General features: G+C 36.7%; 1 protein-coding gene across 1 annotated transcript in view; it reads left to right on the top strand.

Moving 5' to 3' along the window:
- The first annotated feature begins 4,482 nt into the window (after positions 1-4,482).
- Positions 4,483-13,533, top strand: part of LOC128553771 (uncharacterized) — a 36,742-nt gene continuing 27,691 nt past the window's right edge. The window contains exon 1 of the mRNA XM_053534948.1: positions 4,483-4,966. Coding sequence (XP_053390923.1) covers positions 4,483-4,966 — 484 coding nt within the window. The remainder of the gene's footprint in view (positions 4,967-13,533) is intronic.

Raw genomic sequence — 13,533 nt, 5'->3', positions numbered from 1 at the left:
ATAAATCAGACATTGCTCCAATAAGTTTGGAATTTGATTTAAGTAGTTTTAAGATATTAATTTCAATTCATGATAATTTTATATTGGATTTAAGAATGTCAAATTTTCATACATTGTTTGGATTTGAGAACAAAAACTTTGAGAAATACTGAATGGGGAACTACAACACCAAATATAACTAACTCTGTGAATACAATTTACAATCGTTGTGATCTTATTGATAGTTCACTTGTTGATGGAAATTTTAGTGATATTATCTATGCAGTACTGCAGATTTCACAAAAGCTTATTCATTTACAAAAGAACCACAAAGAGTTGGATATTCTGAAATTTATAAAAATGTTATGAATTCAATTAGAATATATATTACAGATGTGTTTGGTAGATTAATCAATTTTAATGGAGTTGAAACAAGTTTTACACTAATTTTAAAAGAAATATAAATTATGAAATTATAAAATTTAGTTTTATATAATGTACCAAAAAGTTTATGACAAAAATAAAAGAATATTTATTTATGTTGATGCTCAAACCGGAGAAGAAATTATACAAGGTTCAGGTATCTTTGACACTTTAACACATTTGTATTCATCTTCTGTTGCATCTTCAATTGGTAGTGCTGGAAAAAAAGCTCTGGAAACTGCAGGAAAAACTGCACTTGAGACAGGAACAAAAAAGATTGGAACGGAAGTCGGGAATTTAGCTGCTAATAAAATTACAGAAAAAAATAAAAGTTTCAAAGAACCTGTAACACCCGCTGCTGGTAATTTAATTGCTAAGGAATTACAAAAAAAAACAAATTCAAATAATGAGGAGGAGGATATAAATATAAGATTAAATAGATTATTGTCAGGATCTGGAACGCGCAAACGTATTAACAGATTAATATATAAAAAATAAAATAATATATAACATACATGTTTAGAACAAAACAATATTGTGAAAGATACGAATTAACTCCTATTCAATTAGATACAGCTTTAATATCCGTCTTGGGAAATGTTAAACAACAAAAAAGTGGATATCATTTTACAATTAATGATAGAAGTTCATATTTTGATTGGTTTAATGGTTATTTTGAAGTAAGTTTTAAAGTTGATAAACTTGCTAATGGCAATAATTATGCTGATGGAGATCAAATTGCTTTAATTAATAATGCAGCTTCAATAACTGATCAGCTAATAGTTAAACAAAAAGGAAAAATTATCTATGATTGTAATAATTTATACAAGGAAATAAATGTAAAAACATTAGTTGAACTATCTAAGGATTATGCAGAATCAACTGGAAGAAATGAATTTATTTATTTAGATACTACTGATGTTGCTGAAAGTATGAATAACCAAGCTGGATATAATCCAGGTTTCAAATTTAGAAAGGTATTAACTCAGAGTGGTAATGAGGTAAATGCTAAAATTCCGTTAAATAATTATTCATATTTTCAGGGTTTGGAACAAAAGATGCTACCACCAAGTCAAATACAAATAACATTACAATTAACAGATGATGATGAATTAATTTACAGAGCTAATGCTGCTGATGCAGGTAGAGTAATTGTAACTAAATTAATTTTGTGGGTTCCACGTTTAATTTTTAATGATTATGGACTTAATTTAATTTCTGAAAGATATACAAATGCAAGGTGGAAATACCTAAGAGAAATGATAACACAGTCAACAGATACACAACAGATTAATATGCCTTTTAGAATAACAGCTGGTGTAACAAAACCCAAACATGTGTTTGTTTATTTACAACGACCTGATAAAAGTAATTCACAAGAACATAACCCACATTTATTAGATACATTTAAAGTTAATGCAGCAAATAATAATTGTACGTGGGAATCTTGCCGTCTTGAAGTTGGTAATGGTGGGGGTGTTTTTATCCAGAAAAGGAATATACAAGTATATCAAGAATTTACGATGATGTTCGAAATTATTCTTATAAACAAATTAATAAAACCACTGGAGTCTCTTAAATAGATTAAATTTTCAAAGGTTGTTTGGATTTGTTCATTTTAACTTAGAATTAAAAAAGGAAGAAATTGCAGAAGATCCTAAGCATATTACATTAAACTTACATTTAAATAAACTTCCCACTTCAAGATATCGTGTTTACGCAATTGTATTGTATGAAGAAACAGTTGAAATATATACTGTTAGAAATGAACTTGTTATTGTTTAAATAAAATATATATAAAATATATAATGACATCAAATTATATTGAATATCAAGTAGATTTAACAGATGGACAAAAGAAAAATGTAGCACAAGCCTATAACAACAAGATCCCATAAACTTTTAGATTAAAACATGAACAATTACGTGGAAACTTTCCTTTGCTTTTAAGAAAAACACAAATTAATCAAATTGAAAAGTCTATTAGAAATAAGAAATGATTAGAAATTACAATTTCAAAAGAAAACAAAAACCAAATGTCCAGTCAAGGTCAAAATGGTGGATTTTTGGGAGCTTTCGCTGGTCTGTTAGGTCGAACAGTACTTCCAATAGCTGCAAATATAGCTCCAAAAATATTAGGACCGTTAGGCTTCGGAGCTTTGTCAGGACTTGCCAGTACTGGTGTTAGTAAAATACTTGGAAATGGTATTATTTCGGTAGCTAATGACAAAAGAAATATGATATCACCATATCTTACAACTAATCAAAGAAAACAACTAGTGGGATCTGAAGTAATTAAATTAACACAAAAACAAAAACAAGACGGCGGGTTCCTAGGTATGCTGGCTGCTAGTCTCGGAATACCTTTGATTACATTTTTGTTAAGTGGTAAGGGACAAGGTCAGGGTATACAGATTGATTCTCAACGGAGACTTTACAGACGAATTCCTGTAAAATTTATAAACAAACCAATTTCTAACTTGAAAATTAAAAACTTTAGGGGTGTGTTTAGTAGAAATAATTTACCAAAAACAAAAGAATCAAAGGTCGAATGTGGAATAATCAATTTAGATGACTCTGTCGGATCTGGAACACACTGGGTATGGTATGTAAATAAAATATACTTTGATCAAACCAAGGGTTTTCTTCATAGTACTTTGTACTTTGACCCATTTGGACTTCCTCCACCAAAAGAAGTAATTAATTACATCCCGGATATAAAATACAATAATATACAAGTGTATTATGCGGTTACTATTGTTTATTTTTCATTGAAATGTTACAAGACAAAGTACCGTTGTATAATTTACTTTACAAAAAACTAAATATTCATAATCAAAGGGAAATTGAAAAAACAATTATAAATTCTTTTAATCAATCAGAACTATTATAAATGTTTTTCAGTATGGACTTTAAATTATTCTTCCGGGTTTTTAATGAAATATATTTTTTTGTTAAAATCTGTGGGTTTTTTAAATTGGTTAAACCAGAGGTTTTCATTTGGTTTAACCAAAGGTTCTCACAGTACCAAGCTACTGGGTCAGCAGTTGTCAGTTTTAGTTCAGGGTAAGGGTTAAAATGAGGGTCAAAGTGTCCACTTATGTATTTTCTATACAACTGTTCCTCGTTTCCACTATACACACGCACCTGTTTAGTTATGTACCTCATTAATAATTTAAGTCTTTACACTTATTCCCGTTTTCTTGGAACACACAATTTTGCATTTCGCCTATACACAAACACCCGGTTTGTTGCACATTCACATCATTTGGTTTAAACACAAAATTCCCCGTTCTGAATGTGAAAACTCTTATTGCTTAACAATTGAAGATAAAAGAAGATAAATATAAGTGTTGATAGAAATATAACTGTAGCTACAGTTATAAAAAAGGTCTATAACTTGGTAGCGTTTACAAGTATGTGTATGTGTGTGTGTGTTGGGGGGGGGGGGGGGGGGGGGTGAGGGGGGTGTGCCTAGGTATGACATTGAAGACAAGCGCTTGATAACACAGCAACAACAGAGGACATTTGGAAAGACTGGAGACGTCTTGTTTTGTCAAATTGTTAAAACACCTTGAAAGTCCTTATATTACGTCCAACGTAAAGAAGTCTCCAATAAAGGGAGTCCCAATTGTCCGATAGTTTCCGGTTAGTTTTCATGGCGGGACGTTAGTGTTTATTCCCTGGACTGTTTTTGTGAGTGTGTGTGACTGAGGGATTTGTTTTTTCTAAAAACTTGATTATGTGAGATCGGATATACAGTATCAACCGTGATGTAAGTTTGGAGGAAGTACAATCATCTTATAAAATCTTTTGAAGTATATTTCGTAAACGCTTCTACCTGTGTACCTGTGTCATGCACAACTGACTATATATATAAACATTGGTTAATAAGTTTAATTGACCTACCACCTACGCTAAAATCTACCCGTAGTATACTAAGCTACACAGAAAGCGCACCATGAGCGAATCGTCATCTACACCGGCTGCAACAGACAAGAGCAAACGTGAACTCTCATCGCTGTTCGATCCAAATGATCCACAAAAAGTCAGAGCAGACTGTCATCTGAAACATCCAAGATGGATGTCCCCAATGTTCCTGCCATTCATGTAACCTTCAGAGAAGAGGCTATTGCTACAATTGGTAAACTGCTGGTCAAACAATTTCAGGATCAGATGAAAACAATGGTCACCGACGTTGTCGAGGTTGTTATGCAAAGTTTGACCACCAAAATTGAGAACATCGATCGCTCCCATCGTATAGGCAGACCTGTAGTCAGTCGGCAGGAGGGCACAACTGGAAACAGCCCGAAGCCACGAGACATAATTATTAAATTTGCTACATATAGATCCCGTGCAAACATGTTCAAACGCAAACCTAACCTCCGTGAGGCTGGCTTCCATGGTACTTTCCTCAACGAGGACCTTACCAACATCAGAAGTGAACATTTTACGAGTGTCGCCGCCTTGTCCCCTGCAAGGCCATCAACGGTTTCTCGACAACAGGTGGTGTTGTTATTGTCAAAACTAACGATAACAAAACTTATCGCATCGAAACAAGGAGGCAAATGGACGAGTTTAAAATACGGGCACATATAAACCCGTTACTTTCGTTGAACAGTACACTATTGGTTAGGCGATTAACCTCATTGAGGTTACAGTTGAACACTCGTGATATATAACGTGTAAATTCCTTTACCTACAGTAGAAGTGTCATTAAAAAAAATGATTCGTTAGCTAAGATAATTTATTTGTATGTCTCCTAAAATGGAATTTATAATACCTTATTCTTCTTTTTAAGGTGTATGTTCAAGATTTTGCTCTATATTATAAGAATGTATGTATCTAATGCATGAACTAGTACTTAACGGTGTTATGCAATTGTATCGTAATGTTTATACCAAATTATGATAGAAAAATGTACGATAACTGTTATCTATTTAAGATTAATGTACCGTACATTGACATTGTAAATAACGGTATTCTTGCCTTATGCTAAATTAGAGGAGAATTCGCAATAATAAACTAATTTCAAATAAAGATTTTCTTCCGCTATATGTAGTCTTATTGGTATAAATTGTTGTAAAACATTTGAAAATTGTAATTTTCTGCTAGGATTAATTTATTAAACTTGTTTTCACCTGACATTGTAACAATTGCAGCATAGTTATTTGTTTACGTAGTTTTGAATAGATAGCTGGTACCAAACAACAGGGGGTATTCTCTGTAGACCGAACTGTTACAAAGCTACCAATATCTTTTTTTAAATGTTAATAATTTGTTTTCATAACCCTGCCTAGTAAACGGACAATGTTCTGTACTTGCCATTGTTTTATAGTATTATACTATATGTAGTATATAGAGCGTCGCGATATTAAGGTTGTGTGGACTTATTGTCAAACCAAGGGAGAATATTAAAAAAAAATATAAAAAAATCTTATTTTAAATAATAATTTGCTTCCATTACATGGACCTTATTAAAGTCTGATAATTATTGTTTTGAATATATGGAAATTATGCTACCGCAGTTTTATGCCCGTGTACAGTTGAACATAATTTGTATGATTAAGCTGTATTTAGTCATAGTTGATAGTAAATCAAAGGGAGAATACTCAATAGAATTTAATTTTAAATAAAGATTCGCTTCCCTCACATGTACTCAATACTATCATATATTAGAACAAGAACTGTCACTAATGGTGACAAATGACCCCGCAGCACCTTGACCTTTGACCTGGCGACCCTAATGTCAGTAGGGTTGGTGTACTCATAAAGTACTATCACCATGTGAAGTCTGAAGGTCCTGGGTGCAGTGGTTCACAAGTAAAAGGCCTTCATGCAAATAGTTATCGTTAAAGTTTGAAGGTCCTGGTTAAAGTGGTTCGCGAGTAAAGTGCCTTCAGGCAAAAAGATAACGTTGGCCCCTGTGACCTTGACCTTTGACCTGGTGGCCCCAACGTCAGTAGGGGTGGTGTACTCAATCAGTACTATCAGCATGTGAAGTTTAAAGGTCCTGGATGCAGTGGTCCGCGAGTAAAGTGCCTTCATGTAAAAATATAAAATTGGCCCCTGTGACCTTGACCTTTGACCTGGTGGCCCCAACGTCAGTAGGAGTGGTGTACTCAATCAGTACTATCAGCATGTGAAGTTTAAAGGTCCTGGATGCAGTGGTCCGCGAGTAAAGTGCCTTCATGCAAAAATATAACGTTGGCCCCTGGGACATTGACCTTTGACCTGGTGACCCCTAAGTCAGAAGGGATGGTGTACTCAATAAGTACTATCAGCATGTGAAGGTTGAAGGTCCTGGGTGAAGTGGTTCGCAAGTAAAAAGCCTTCATGCAAATAGATAACATTGGCTCTTGTGAACTTGACCTTTGACCTGGTAACACCAAAGTCAGTAGCGGTGGTATACTCAATAAGTACTATCAGCATGTGAAGTTTGAAGGTCCTGGGTGCAGTGGTTCACAAGTAAAAGGCCTTCATGCAAAAAGTTAACGTTGGCCCCTGGGACCTTGACCTTTGACCTGGTGACCCCAAAGTCAGTAGGGATGGTGTACTCAATAAGTACTATCAGCATGTGAAGGTTGAAGGTCCTGGGTGAAGTGGTTCGCAAGTAAAAACCTTCATGCAAATAGATATCATTGGCTCTTGTGAATTTGACCTTTGACCTGGTAACACCAAAGTCAGTAGCGGTTGTGCACTCAATAAGTACTATCAGCATGTGAAGTTTGAAGGTCCTGGGTGCAGTGGTTCACAAGTAAAAGGCCTTCATGCAAAAAGTTAACTTTGGCCGCTGTGACCTTGACCTTTGATCTGGTGACCCCAAAGTCAATAGCGGTAGTGTACTTCATAAATACTATCAGCCTGTGAAGATTGAAGGTCCTGGGTGCAGTGGTTCGCGAGAAAAGTGCCTTCATGCAGAAAGTTAACGTTGACCCCTGTGACCTTGACCTTTGACCTGGAGACCCCAAGGTCAGTAAGAATGGTGTACTCAATAAGTACTATCAGCATGTGAAGTTTGAATGTCCTGGATGCAGTGGTTCGCAAGTAAAAGGCCTTCATTCAAAAAGATAACATTGGCCCTGTGACCTTGACCTTTGATCTGGGGACTCCAAAGTCGGTAGGAGTTGTGTACTCAGTAAGTACTGTCAGCAAGTGAAGACTGAAGGTCCTGGGTGCATTGGTTCGCGAGTAAAAAGCCTTCATGCAAAAAGTTAACGTTGTGACGAACGAACGAACTAACTAACGAACGAACGAACGGACGGACAGTTGAAAACAAATATTCCTCCCTTCGGGGGCATAAGAACGCTTGAAAGTTTGTACCATACATTGCACCTATATTCAACTCTCCGGTCACAGGAACCAACCTGTGTTTATTGTTAATACTTGTTTATGGGGACATTCATCCTAACCCAGGCACTTCGTCTTCGTCCAGCATCTCTGACACCTTATCTTCTGAATCATCTATCTACCAGAAACTCACAGAATGTGGTCTTTCCGTAATGCACTTGAATATTCAGAGTTTACGCCCCAAGCTAGACCTGTTAAAAATCGAAGCCCAGCCATACGATATTCTTGTGTTTACTGAAATATGGCTCTCTCCAGACATTCCAAGTGAATACCTCAGAATCTTGAATTTTAATCTCCCTTATCGATGCGACAGATGTAGTAAGGCTGGTGGCGTTGTTTGTATTTTATGTCCGCGACGGTCTTCTTGCCAATGTTCGCTCTAACCTTTCTATTATTAATTTGTCTTGAAGGCATTTGGATAGAATTAACAATAAATTGTAAGAAGCACCTTGTTGGTGGCATATATCGCCCTCCACTCCAGATGCAAATAACGATTTCTGGTAGCTGTCGGAACAGAGTGTAGACCAGGCGTTCTCTGCAAACTGTGAAAACGTTATCTTAACAGGAGACTTCAACATCAATATGCAATATTCCTCAACCAAACTTGGCAGATCGCTGATTGACATCATATTTACTAAGGCTAATCATCACATTATTTCCTGCTTTGGTGCAGCCTCTGGCAACCTTCTTTAATACACACCTTCGTTCTTCAAACTTTCGGTCACAGTTGAAACTTGCTAACGTTACTCCAATCTTTAAGATGTCCGACCCCTCTTTACCATCAAACTACTCAGCTGTATCGGAAAACTGATGGAACGCTGCGTACATAAATATATTTACAACCACTTAATTATGTACAACCTGTTAACACCAAACCAGTCAGGCTTTGTGAAAGGCGACTCCACAATCAACCAAATATTTTATCTTTACAATGGCATATACAGTGCTCTTGATGAAGGTAAAGAAGTCCGTGCTGTGTTTTGTGACATATCTAAAGTGTTTGACAGTGTTTCGCACCGCGGTCTTCTTTACAAATTGTCCTGTCTTGGAGTGAGAGGTTCATTACTGCAATGGTTTTCTTATCTTTCCTCTAGGCATCAGCGGGTTCAATATAGAAATTTCTCTTCTTCGTGGTCTCATGTCTCAGCTGGCGTTCCCCAAGGCTCTATACTAGGTCCTTTCTTGTATATATTAACGACATTGTTCAGGAAATCGGCTGTAAAATTAAGCTTTTCGCTGATGACATGTGTCTTTATATTGTTGTCGACACTCCGGAATCTGCTGCAACAAAACTAAACAAAGACCTCGACACTATCTTCTCTTAGTCAAAATCCTGGCTTGTGTCCTTTAATCCTGACAAAACGGAATCCATGATCTTTTTAAGAAAGACGGCAAAAGCCAATCATCCAGACTTGCTTTTTAATAATACCTTGATCCCCGAAGTTCAAGCACACAAACATCTAGGAATTACTCTGTCTCATGATGCACGTTGGAACGCCCACATTTCAGCGACGCTAGACAAAGCGTGGTCAAGAATTGGCATGCTTCGTTCGATGAAATACCTTCTGAACTGATCATGTCTACAGCGTATGTATATCTTGTTTATCCGTCCTCTTCTAGAGTACGCTGACGTTGTCTGGGACAACTGCTCGAAAGATCTAAGCAAGGAAGTCGAGTTCGTTCAAAATAAAGCAGCCAGGATCGTTGCCGGGGCAACTAAATTATGTAATCTTCAAACACTTATTCATGACCTCGGTTGGGAAACTCTTGAATCTAGACGGGAAAATCATAGACTTATCCTCCTTTTCAAAATGAAAAACAATCTTTGTTCTGATTATCTCTGTAACCTCCTGTCACCAAACCAACAGCCCCAATACAACCTAAGGCATACCAATGACATAACACCTCTCCGTTCTCGCACAACTCTATACTCAAGTTCATTTCTTCCAAGAACTATCCAGAAATGGAACTCATTATCTGAAGACGTCCACACAAGCTCGACAATAGAAGCATTTAAGGCATCTCTCAACCGTACCTCACGGCGAACACCCAAATACAGTCGAGACTGCCTTAACGACCCCCTGAATTTAGCGACTCCCTGTCATATGCGACCCTATTTTATGCTCCGGACGCAATTTACTATTAAAAGAGTCTGAATTAAGCAACCCCCTGCCTTATGCGACAAGCGACTGTGAAATCAGGCTCCCGAATCGATATTTAGACCGTTTTCAGCGACTTTGAAACGCTCCCTCGCAAGATTTTACACGATAGAGTTACTGTTCTTTATCTCGCGTGAAGTTGTTTGAGACGAGAACTTATTTGTTTACAACAAATGGCTGATGAAAAACATAAAAAAGAACTGTTTTGACATTAGAACAGTGTGTTAAGGCACTTGAATTGCTCGATTAGGGAAAACCAGCGTATAAAGTCGCTGAAGAATTCGGAGTCGGTGCATAAATTAACTTTATTCCTGGTGAAACAAAAATATGGCGGTATTTAACAGGAAACGACGAAGTAAACACAGATTAAAGATGCAGTCAATAATCGAATAAATGTCAATGAACAATTAGTACACAAAAATATAAATATTATAAAACTCAGTGTGTAAATAGTTCAAATGGAACATTTATATTTTACTGCTCCCCTTTATTTTCTTGCCAGATCATGAGCTTAAATTTGTTTTATCAACATCATACGAATGATGCAAATTATTTGAAATTTATATTTTATCAATATGCAATTAAAGAAATAGTATTTAATCATTTTCCAATCCTACCTTAAAAGAGGCCAATATATTAGTATCCGATATTCATGTACTTTAATTGGAAAAATATATGAAACCAGCGTCATCCTGTTAAGTGAGACTGTTTTAAGAGACTCCCTGTCATATGCGACCTTTTCCGATGCTTCCCAAAGTCGGTCTCTTAAAACAGTCTCGACTGTACTACAACTCGTCTTGGTCAAATCCTCCACGCTGGCCTGCGACTAGGGTGCAGTTCTTTAAAGCATGGCTTGTACAGAAGGCCGATTGTAGAGTCACCGTTGTGCACCTGTGGATCGGTCGAAACAGTTAGCCATTATTTACTTACTTGCAGTAACCATATACAATTACGCCAACAGTTTCTTTCAGATATCCCATGCCCGCGGACGCTTAATAACCTCTTGTTCGGGAACGAGCACCTATCACTTAACGCAAACACCCTTCTCTTCGTCAAAGTACAAAAATTCATGTTATCAACAAAGCGCTTTGATATGTAACTTTAATCAGTCTTTGTTGTCATCGACGACCTACCAAGTGACCAGCGCTTGTAACCGTGTGCTGAATTTACTGTGTCCATGTTTGTTTTTTATCAGTGCACTCTTGTTGATTTCTTTTTCAAAATTTGTTATGCCTCCTTACCGAAAAAACTCACTTTTTGCTACCTAATAATAGGCATATATTGTCGTAGTATTTCATCTTTTCCAAATCCCACCATCAAAAGTTTCTCTTTCGTACATAATCTGCATATGTTAAATGACCATGTTGCTGACGCATCTTTGTACTTGTGTAAATATTTCTTAATGGAGAAGAATTCATATAAGTTTTTGCACACTTTCTAATCCATTCATGTATAAATTCATGTATATTGTTACATGTGCAGTTGACTAAATAAATACTGTTTAAACCAATTGTCGTCCAACTCCAAGATGTGCGTAGGTGTGTTACGGTGATGTTGTTTTCAGCCATATTTTTGAAGGTTAAAAATAACGCTATCACTGAATCCGCGCATGTGCAAAGCCTTTAGTAAACCTGCACATGCGCTGATTCAAACAATGTGCAATGGGGTCACCAGGTCAAAGGTCAAGGTCACAGGGGCCAACGTTAACTTTTTGCATAAAGGCCTTTTACTTGCGAACCACTGCACCCAGGATTTTAAACTTCACATGCTGATAGTACTTACATTATACTGAGTACACAACCCTACTGACTAGGGGTCACCAGGTCAAAGGTCAATGTCACAGGGGCCAACGTTAGCTTTTTGCATGAAGGCACTGTACTCGCGAACCACTGCGCCCAGGACTTTCAAACTTCACATGCTGATAGTACTTTATGAGTACACCACCCCTACTGTCTTTGGGGTCACCAGGTCAAAGGTCAAGGTCACAGGGGCCAACGTTAACTTTTTGTATGAAGGCACTTTACTCGCGAACCACTGCAACCAGGATCTTCAAACTTCAATTGCTGATAGTACTTATTAAGTACACTCCCCCTACTGACTTTTGGGTCACCAGGTCAAAGGTCAAGGTCACAGGGGCCAACGCTACCTTTTTGTATGAAGGCACTTTACTCCGGCGATTTGTTTCCTTCTTTATAAAGTACCCCTAAAAGGACCTTTTCCCAACTGAAAAATGCAATCTTTTTTCCCAGTTATCATCCAAAAATTCCCAAAATGACCAAATTAAGTTTGCATTTTGATGATTGCAGAAGGAAAACTTAGTTACATCAGCATTTACCATGATTTAACAATTTAAACAGTTTGTTTGATGCTATTTACATGGAATTAAAGGAAGAAGCATTCTAAATGATTTTATTAATTAACTATAAGAATTCCCAACCTGAGTAAAAACCCGGCTATTTTCCCCAATTTATCTGGTACCGGATCTTTTCCCAAAAGGGCAAAAACAATCACTGTACTCACGAACCACTGCGCCCAGGATCTGCAAACTTTACATGCTGTTAGTACTTATTGAGTACACCACTCCTACTGACTTTTGGGTCACCAGGTCAAAGGTCAAGGCCACAGGGGCCCACATTAACTTTTTGCATGAAGGCACTTTACTCCACCAGGTCAAAGGTCAATGTGCTGCGGGGGCATTTGTCACCATTAGTGACAGCTCTTGTTATGATTAAATGTAGTTAACTGTGCCAGTCTATATCCTATGTCCAATATCATAATTTCAACATCATTCCTCTGTGAAAATCTCTAAAATTAGACTGTCTCTATGAAATAAAATTCATCAAAAATGGAAAAATGTAGAAATATATTATTATCAGTCTAGTGGCTAGTCTAACTGGTACTGTGCGTAATTCGGGTCCTATTCGCCTATTCCGAATCACCACAAATGAGCTGAAATGGCTTTCATATTACTATCCACAACAACATAAAACTACCATCTTGAATCGAAACTGAAATTATTTTATGGCAGGAATAGAAATTATCGCATTTAAGGCCAATTAAATGACTAAAACGATAGGCATGACATCCTTCTCTGGCATTATTGAAATATGCTTTTTTAAAACAGTCATGTGGGCGGTCTTGTCCTTAGTGTGAATAAAACAGTCACATGGTATTATAATACCATCGCCTTTTTCTTTACATCTGGCCATGGGTAAAAATAATAAATAAATAATATTTTGGACACATTTAATCGACATTTTTTCTGTGATCTTTAACAAGATGCAGCAGAACAGAACTGAAAATGTGTGATTCGGAATAGGCACAATGTACACTCTCTAATTCAGTTTTCATTGGAATTATGGTCCTTGAGTTACTCGAACAAGAGCGCCACCAAGCGGGACAATATACGCCCAAGGCTTACATCATAGGATGGGAGCAAAATTTTAAGAACTTGAGTGTTGTAGCCCCAAAGGACTGGAAAAGCAAAAGGAAAACTTCAAAAAACAAATCTAAATCCACAAAAAAAAATATTCAAAGTCTACAAAAAATCCTTATCAGGTACAGGTATGTAAAAATACACCTAAAAATTAGAGGTACCATCCATGTTGTACCACAGAAAAGT

The sequence above is a fragment of the Mercenaria mercenaria genome, unplaced genomic scaffold (assembly GCF_021730395.1).
Source record: "Mercenaria mercenaria strain notata unplaced genomic scaffold, MADL_Memer_1 contig_4303, whole genome shotgun sequence".
In the NCBI taxonomy this organism is placed as follows: Eukaryota; Metazoa; Mollusca; class Bivalvia; order Venerida; family Veneridae; genus Mercenaria; species Mercenaria mercenaria.
This window is presented reverse-complemented; position numbering and strand designations above follow the sequence as displayed.